At 38.4% G+C, this 10,092-nt stretch overlaps 1 protein-coding gene across 2 annotated transcripts in view; it reads left to right on the top strand.

Moving 5' to 3' along the window:
• The window catches only part of LOC134320447 (prospero homeobox protein 1-like), a 34,710-nt gene extending 24,852 nt beyond the window's left edge, over positions 1–9,858 (top strand). For both annotated transcript variants that reach the window (XM_063001832.1, XM_063001833.1), the window contains exon 5: positions 8,172–9,858. In XM_063001832.1, coding sequence (XP_062857902.1) covers positions 8,172–8,357 — 186 coding nt within the window. In that variant the 3' untranslated portion in view covers positions 8,358–9,858. The remainder of the gene's footprint in view (positions 1–8,171) is intronic.
• Positions 9,859–10,092: the final 234 nt, after the last annotated feature.

Consider the following 10,092-nt stretch of genomic DNA (forward strand, 5'->3'; position numbering starts at 1 on the left):
TGGCCCTCTGCTAATCTGCTCCATCCTCTCTAACCTTGTGATGGACAGCCAGATAATGTCATCATGATTTGAACTTTTGAAGGTACTTCTTATATTGAAATGGAATATGTTATAATATCTATTAAATCTTTGCTCTGACAATAAGCTGGTTGATAGGCGGACCTAATAATAATCAGGCAACTTAATAAATTGCTTTCTTATCTGATTAGAAAATGTTTCTACAGAATTGTTGAAAGTCTATGAGGCAGAAAGAAGTTGCCTTTTTTCTTTATATCTTAGCCTGCAACACACATCCCACCTTCCCTCGTCCTTTTCAGACACTTTGCTCCAGATGTCTCAGCTCCCACCCTTGACACACCCCCACCTCCCATCACAGCACACACCCCTCACTGAGTACCATTATATGCAGTTGTGGCAGTTGTGACTCCGGGGACCCCGATTCCTGACCTCTCTTTGCCCCAAATCAAACACAATCTGGGCGCCATGTGGAGGACGTTAAAAACAACAGCTACGCCGGACCCTAGTGTCCTCCCTGCTCCTGAACCCAGGACTCATCTGTAATGCAGATTACGTAGCAATCTGCTCAAGACACAGCTAGTGGCAGAGGTTAGAAGTCTTAATAATGTGTGTATACATTAGTGTGCCTGTGAAGACAAGATATCCAGCTGGCAGGATTTACCACCAAGACATATCAGCTAGACAAAACATATTCTGCAAGTAAATGTCATTGCAGGTGTTTATACAAAGTCACAGTCCTACACCAGCATGGGTTCACAAGTTCACATATTTACATATTATTTATTTATTTATCTGTGTTTGGATGCAACTTTGTTTTCCAGACATAAAGTAATTTGGAGGGAATTTTTAACTGGTAGATATGATCTTAAAATGATTAGGCATAGTTTGCCCAAGATAACTTACCATTTTCTTAAGATTTAGAAAATAACACATAGTTTATCTGAGATAATGTTATAGCTTTATAATCTCAAGATACTGACAATTTATTTTCAGATACATTTTAGAGTAATAGGAAGAAAACTGGATAGAGAACCAGTGGCAAAATAATCTTAAAACAAGATAGAGACATTGAAACAACTATTATTATGTTGGAAAAAAAAGATTTTCTTGAGGTATTTACTATAGATCTATAGTTTTTCATTTCTCTTATTTTCTTAAGGCCCCAAAATAATGACATTGTATTTACAGATATAAAGTGGCTTGTTTAAAAACCTTAGACAGTGAGATCATTTGCTGATATTAAAATTTACTTTTCTGAAATAACAGGGACATTTTAAAATGATGAAATTTGAATTTGAGCAAATAACAATTCACCTCATTACATCAACTACTTTATACTGGTCAGGGTCACGGCACCTCCATTTCAGGGCTTTGGCCATCCCCTCTTGCTCAGACTTTGAGAATCATGTCTGTGTAGATGCACAGCTTAGGTTCGAATCTAAATCTCAGTGGTGGTGGGCTAGCGTAATAGACCACTGGGACACCCGAGTGCCTTATAATAGTAATAAGAAACACTATATTACCAACAGTATGTGGACACGTGACCATGAGCTTGGAAATCCCAAGTGAACACAATGGGCATTTATATTGATTTGCCCTCCATTTGTTTTTTCGACTATAACTGCATCCAATTCTCTGGACACTGGACAGTCTCTGGAAGATTTTGCAGTCTGTATGTGATCATTTATGCCCATTCAGTCAAAAGAGCATTTGCGATGACACATACTCATGTTATCCTAGAGGGCCTGGCTTACATTCTATGTTTCAATTCATCCCAAAGATGTTCAGTTAAGGGCTCTTTGTCATGTATTTATGGACCTTGCTTTGTGGACAGGGATACAGTCATTGTAAATCAGAAACAAAAAGCCTTCCCCAAACTGTTGACACAAATTTAGAAGCACATATTTTATTTTATAATGCACAGCTTAGCAAATGAGTGTGGCTAAATTGGTTTTGTCACATTTATAAAGATTGAACTCAATATCACAGAAGAACAAATGAAATGGACAAATTATCATGGGCATGTTTATTTAAACATTTAAATGCCTGTCTGTTATGACATACTGTATGAAAGACTGTTGTTAAGATTTGTTAATACTAAATGTATTCATCTTAACAGATGTAAGTCAGTAGAACTAGCATAATAAGCTAAACCAGCAGACAGTGATACTTTTCTCATTATCTACCATTTTGACCCTGTCCTTGGAGGATGAGGCAAATCATCACGCACACACCTTGAGAAATGAAGCGATGACGTGGCCTGGTTTCACCTCTGGCTACCACTTAAGAGTGAAAAAACAAGGTGAATAGCAAGGCCACGCTAGTGCGTCCAACTCAGCTGCAATGTTTGCCTATCAGGGCAAATCTGACTGGACTCTTCAAGGCTGCATGTTTTGGGAGCCTTGGTTTCAGGGAAACCTTTATCAGGGGAAAGAGGGAGAAATAAATAGACAAACCGAGACTAAAAGTGTTTGGCTGTTGGGACACCAAGAGCTTATCGAGGCTTGTCCTCCACGAATATTGATTTGTAGCTGATAGGAACATTAGTGACCAAACACAGTTGGCTTTCAAGCTCTGTTGGGAAAGATGTGGAAATATTTTCATCTTCTGAAGATCATTTCAGATCATTTAAAGTAGTTAATGTTTATCAGAGGTGGGTAGAACAGCCAAAACTTTGCTCAAGTCAAAGAGCTTTCACTTAATAATAATGGAAAAATCTAGAAGCATATAACAGTGTCTATTAAATATTTGTTTATAATATTTGAAAGTGTAATTACAAAGAATGGAGTCTTGTCCGTAGGTGAAAAATTACTGGCAGCCCTGGATTAAAGAAATGAACCTATGTTGTGCAAAATGTATTCAGTAAAACAACCAGAGGTGAAAATACACAGCATTTCTAATAGTACCTCTCTGCACAACAAAAATATAGAAAAAAATGAGAAATCCAGATTTTAAAATACAGGTCTCTTGAAAAATAGACAGGTTTAGACACATTTTTATTTATTTATTAACTTGTAAGAAGCCAAGGCATGGTTTGTCGGAATTTTAAATAGCTTTTTAAATAGCTTTAATTTCATTACATATGGCTACTAAATAAAGAACAGACAGTTGGAAAATGGGGTTTCATAGACAGGGTGGAAATGTAGATGACTTCAAGGGCCCAAAGTAAATTATGGCCCAAGCATACCATTGGATCAAAGCTCTACTGGTGCTAATGGATATAATATTGTACTGTTGTTACTTACATATTGGCCTTTATGGTCAATTAACTACAATTTAAAAGGTACCTCTATTAAAACAATTATTAAAATTAAAGAAGTAAATGTGTCACATTAAGACCCACTGCAGGTTGTTGTTTAGTCTCTATACTGACAAACACCCACCCTTGTCCAGACAAGTATACCTGGGCAGTTCCCAGCTCATCTGGAATGGTCAGGTTGACATGAGAATTTTTCCGTTTCACGTTCCCAGGCCGCTGGTTAGGGATTAACTAGGAGCGCTTGGAGCATGTGGGGTCCATGAATCCTTCAAGGCCATCGCTGCCTTTATCTCTCAGGGTCAGCTTTCGTTTGGCCAGCGCAGAACAAATAAAAACACGCTTCCAAATGAAATAAGACCATGTCAAAGAACGGCCCCTCTGTCCGTGCTACCATAAATCTGAGTGAAAGTTGCTCTTACCTTGCCTGTGTATCATCGGGAGTAACTCATTCGCTAGTTTTCCTTTTGATTGACAGTCGACGTGACAGCCTGCTAGGAATTTTAATGGCTGATTTAAAGCTGTGTTAAGCTTTGCAATGTTCCACTGGCTAATTTAGAGGAAATCTGACTCTTAACTGGGTCTTTTTAGTGAAACACAACTCTCAAATCTCATAAAGCTTTCTGTCAGTAGAGACGAGGATTAAGATGTAAGATATCTGAAAAATCAATAGAACCTTTTTCTTAAAGTGAAACAGTGTCTGGGGAGAACATTTTAGGGCAAATTTTAATCATCCTACAAGGGTGTTTATAGCTGTGATTAGCCCAGCCCAACACCTGCTTAAAGATCTTGGGTTTTATTAAAATGTGGTTGCATGTTTATGTAAAATATTCGAGTATATTACGGTATAGCCATATGCTTTCATTATTACCCTGTGCCTCTGAAGAGCTGTTTATGTGCCACTTCAGAAAAGCCTTGACAGGTGCTAAGCTGGAAAAGCAGCCAACACTTTAGTCGACATTACGCCCACATATAGCTACACAGTAGGGGAAGTATGCATTGGTATGGAACTTTCTTGATATAAGCACCTACACTACCACATGACCTCACGTGACTGTACATCATACTTCTGCATATCTGCATGTAGTTTTACCTAATTGATGCAGATTCCTACTCACAGATTCCTTGTTCTGTATTCTTCTGTCTTAACAAGCATTAAAGGCGAAGACTCAGTGCTGTTGGCTAATTTTGCCTTTTTTTTTTACTTTTGTTTGCACCTTTGACCAAATCAGACCCAGAACCCCAGAAAACCAAGCTGAAGCTCTTTTATTTTAGAAACATAATGAGAAGAACCAGTTCATTTGAAGACAATGATGCTTAAGAGTTGAAGGTAAATTAGGAAGAGGATGGTCAGCAACAAGATACAGTTAGAGGAACAATGAACAAGCCATTAGAAGCCCATAGACACAAATGTAGACAGGATCTTTTAGAGAAGCATATCCATATGCCAGGAGTTGGAATCGACCTGATGGCACTTATATTATTCCTCTGATTAAAATGTAGTTAAAAGTTTGGTGTGGGGTGTAAAATTACTTTAAGGTTGTTTAGCAATCTGCATATGTCCTCTCTACCCTTAACATGGCTGGGAACAAAAGTCCCAGAGCAAACTGATGAGGACAAAACTGGAGACACACAAATTTAGACACTTGACAACTGCAAGATATATAGACGTACATGTTCCCAAAAGAGCCTGAATGGGCGTTAGGACAAGTACAAGTCAATCAAGGTTCTCTCTCTTTTTCATTCAGCATTCTCCTCTATAGCTCCCTCAGTCTATCTTCATCTCAGGCTTTCTCACCTTTCATTCCATCACTCCTTCCCCCTCAGGTTTCCTCTCCCACCCGACTGGTCGGACCTTTCTCTCTCACACACACACACACACACACATTTTTCCCCACTCCGCCTCGCTTGCTTACTCGCTCCCTCCTTCTCTCTCCGTCAAGAGGATCTAAAATACCGCTACCCTTTTCTCCTTGACATTGGCGTCTCTTTGCAGTCAGCATTTCGTCGTCCTTTTGTTGCAAAAGCGTCAGGAGAAATTCAGCGCAAGAATATTCTTAGTAATGCACCATTACTTAGATACAGCAACTGAGCTACAGATTCATCCACTCATCTTATTTATCCTGGTCAGGGTGGTGGTGTATCAGAAGCCTTTAGAAAACACTTCAGATTAAGCCAGTAATACACACTGAACAGGGGTGCAGTCTATCCTTCACTCACCTATTTACTCACTTACAGCTAGGTCTAAGTTAGAGCAGCCAGTCCACCTAGTGGCATGTCTGTGGAAAGGTCTGAAGAAAGTACAGTTTGCAAACACAGGGAGAACATGCCAATCTGTTTACAGATATTGACTGGAGAGTGTGTTCCTCCAACAGATCCTTCCTGATTCTTTGCTCAGCGTTTTGCACATTATACAGCATGGTATGATGGCTAAGTATTATGCAGTGCACCTGCACCTGCACCTGCGATTATGTACAGTATATCCACCCACATGTCCATGTAGCTAATGCTAATTACAGGACATAAAAGGCGTACTCACACACATACACATCCATATCATGGCTCATTCCTCACTTGGGATAAGTTGTGAGGCGATCCAGTGCCAAGGTGGTATTGCTTGGTAGCAGTGACTAAGTGTGTAAGTGTGTGTATGTGTGTGTGGCCACTAACCTTGGTGTGTCCTAACACTGTTGATGAGTGTCTGCAGGGCACAGGAGGAGTGCAGTTTTGATACCCCCCCCCCCCCCCAACCCACACACACACACACACACACACACACAGTCACACATTTAACTGTGTAACACAGTTCACACTACTAGCTGGCTGAGGCTACATTCATGTCTTTTATGAGAGTGAAATGCAACTCAGTTAACACAGTAATGCTACATTTAGCTGCTAATTCAAAGCTTGTAGAATCTAGCACTAAGTAACTAGTAGTACTACTTAATACAACTTCACTTCTTTGGGTGCTTTAGGTGCTCATCCTGCCATTCAGTCGAAGCGGGTAGTTTCAATGCATTTCTTAGGAACACAGAGCAGAAGTTTTGTTTCTGGTCGATGCTAAGTTCAAATACAGTGTCATTTTTAGAGTCTATCAAGTCTCTTCTTAGCAAGTGTCCAACACAACTGAAGAAAATGTTGATATTTTAAAGGTGTATGTTTTATTTAAACTGGCACTCAACCTTTTCATTCTTATTTACAGATATGTCTTGGTAAGCTAAAGCGTTAGCACATCGTGTGTTAGCAAGGGATGCCAAGTCTAACTACATTGTAATTTTGGTTATACCATATTTTTCTAATAGGTAATTTTAATTAAATTGACATTTATTGTTTACATTCTTTTTTTTTTTAATCTGTTTGTACTTTAAAGCGTTAGCATTTTTTTTATGCCAAGTATAATTACACTTCTTATTACAACTCTTAGTTGTGCCATTTTGACCTTAGTTATGTCAAATTTCTAGTTTTCACGCTCCATGCTCAAATTTTCATAATTATCCATTTTAGCAAGCTTAGCCGATAGGACACAGGTAGCTTAGCGTTTAAGCTACTGGACTAGTAATCAAACTGATGGTCGTCTGTCCCACCACTGCCAAGTTGCCACTGTTGCGCCCCTGAGCAAGGCCCTTAACCCTCACTAGCTCACAATTGTAGGTCGCTTTGGATAAAAGGGTCTGCCAAATGTTGTAAATGTAAACGCTAGCTCTACCCTACTGTCCATCTTTCCCCATTTATGAGCAAGTGTTTTATGCATCCAACTACTTGAATAGCAGATCACATATCAGACACAAACTTATGACTTTAAATCCCCCCTTCTCTTTGCTTCTTAAGAAGGTTTGATGTTGCACATTTCAGTTTGGGAGTGTGCTCGCTCTCATTTCTTTTTCAAATCGAGAGAAATGAACCGCACTTATTTCACTCGCAAGGGATGTGAGAGTCACGGCGAGGAGCTGCGAAGTCTTGAACACGCAAGAGGGAACAGAGGAGCCAGAAAGACACTTCTGCTTTTTCAGCTTCTTCTGCTTTCTCTGACTTACCTTACCGCCTTTCACACACGTCCACACAAACACTGCGTGACAGTTTATTTTACCTTATTTACGATCACGCCTCACACACACCTGTCATGTATTCACTTCCTCTTCGGTGTCTATGTGTGTGTAGTGTAGGTTCCTTAAGCCTCACAAATACTGGGAAGTCCCATAAGACATTGTGTGCAGAGGTTAATTATGGGAAGTGAAAGCAAGACAATGTGATCTTTAATGCCACATATTACTGCAGTTCCCCGTGCCTGTCTAAATTAGCATGGATGATAAGATATGAATGTGTTTTAAGACAAAATCTGGCTAAATATCTGATTTATTTATTTATCTAATCTTGTAGAAAGTCTTGCCAGTAGATAATATTTTCAATAATACTCTAAAATAGTGAATTCTTTATTAATTATCTAAGATTGAGGTTGTGTGATTATTTTTTAATGATGATGATGATGATGATGATTATTATTATTATTGTAATTTTATGATGTTTGCTATGGTTATGCCTCATGGCTCTTTAGTGCTACATTGAGGTTGCATTTATTTAAGAAAAAGTTAAAATTTATGGCATTTATTTTTTAGTATTTTATTTTAGTGGTCCAAATGCAAAATAGTGGATTTTATTATGCTCTTTGTATTAAACACACTCCAAAAAGATTACTTAGCTCAAGAGCTGTTATTAGAAAATAACACACTACAAGAATTTTGTGTGAAATCTGTTTGGATTTACTAAAAATACAGAAATCCAGATAATTGTGAGCCAATAATGACTGTAAGTAGTTTTATGTGATCTATGCTGTGATATTTGCAGCCCCAGTAAAAAAAGATATCCATGTCCAACCTTTCCTCTCTCATCTTCTCTGCAGGTTCCTGATCGTTTCTTGGAGGTTTCTCAGATAACACTGCGGGAATTCTTCAACGCCATCGTGGCCGGGAAGGACGTAGACCCCTCCTGGAAGAAGGCGATCTATAAAGTCATCTGCAAGCTGGACTCCGAGGTCCCTGAGATCTTCAAATCACCCAACTGTCTGCAAGAGCTCCTACATGAGTAATCATTTCCCCCATCCAAAACTATACCTGATCAGATCATTTGAGTTTCACTGTTTGGGGGTTTTAAATGAAATGTTTTCTTCTCTTTCTTTTTTTTATGTATGACATATGAAGTAGCATTCCTAAACTTCTTTTCTCTTTCCCTGGGGTGATCTAGTTGTTGAATTGAATATAATTTCTTTTGTTTTTAATTCTACTTATTATTTTTTTTCATGTTGCATATTTGAGAAGACTGACTTTTGAGTGTCCACTCTGGAATTATGGGCAATTCTTATAAAAAAAAAACTGAACTGAAAGCCAAACAACTCAGTGAACTGGTATGACTGATGATTTGGGCTTTTTGAAGTGTGTATTTCTCTGGAGATGAGGCCATTTGCATTTATAGGGTGTAAAGAATTACTATTATTTCTATTATAATTATTGTTATTTTATTACTGTTGGTGTTATCGTTGTTGTTGTTCCTGCTTGGGTAAGACTGGCACTTGGAGTTTTTTTTCTTTCCTTTTTTTGTTGGATTGTTTCATGATGAGATTGCAAAAAAATAAATTATTATTCCAAAATGTAAATCTCTATATGCAAAACTATATTACAGACTCTAAGCCCTGATGGACTTTACATTAGAATAGCTTTCATTCAGTCCTCTCTCTGATGTTTGGTTTATATGGGTCCAACATTTGACTGACAGGTTAATGCACCAATCAGAGCCGTTTTAGGCGTTGCAACCCTGCATTTTTGTTACATAGCAGTTTTATTTTAGTTTTGATGTTCTAGTTTGCACAAAGGAACATTTTCAATACCGCTACTGCAATTCTTCTACAGCACCTAGTGTTACCAACACACACACACACACACACACACACACACACACACACACACACACTGTCTTGCTTAGTCAGATGCTGCGTGTGCTTGGCACTTGTTCAGTTAAAGATGCATCTTTTTGCGTGTGGAACGACAGCGAGGTCGTGTCCTCGAGGCCGAGTTTCTGGATGGCTCCACCACAAATATAACACTAGATGCACATTTCAAATCGGTCACTGTGCAGCAACATTCAAAAATTCTAAATCCCTTCAACTTCTCATTCCACAGAAAGCATTCTGAACCTTCGAGGACATCTGTATGAGTCTGTATGATTCTGAATGATGTACATGTAAGTGTGTGTATGAGCGTTTTATGCAGTTAAAGAAGAGTGTGTATTTTTCCTTTACTGAGAGACTGATTTTTGATTTTTATTTCTTTTTTTGCTGTGTGGTAATTAGCTCAGTATTTTTACGGTGTTTTCTTGAATACGACTTGCTATGAGATGAAAGTCACCATGTTTGAAGAGGACACAATACAATATAAATTCAAATCCTTGCATACAAGTTTCTCTTTTATCCTGGATGTTATGATTTGAAAGTTTGTACTGTATGGATATGAATTTTAAAAAATGCACTTACCATTTGTTCAGTGGAAGCAATGACATTGGATTTTATTTAATAAAGATTACGAATATAATTGCAATGAATGCCTATTTTTGTATCCTCTTAACCACAATTAACAACGCCTCCACTACCCTGAGAAGAACAGTATTTGTGTGGTCATGCACTGGTATTCCACATAAGGGCAGAGCTTACAATATGTTCAATGAGGATGATGTCATGTCTTTATGGACCTAAGTTTAAGCACACAAGCACAGTTATGCCAGAACAGAAAAGGAATTTCCCCAACTGGTGCCACAAAGTTAAAAGCATATAA

This window comes from Trichomycterus rosablanca, chromosome 9, assembly GCF_030014385.1.
Source record: "Trichomycterus rosablanca isolate fTriRos1 chromosome 9, fTriRos1.hap1, whole genome shotgun sequence".
NCBI classification, from domain to species: Eukaryota; Metazoa; Chordata; class Actinopteri; order Siluriformes; family Trichomycteridae; genus Trichomycterus; species Trichomycterus rosablanca.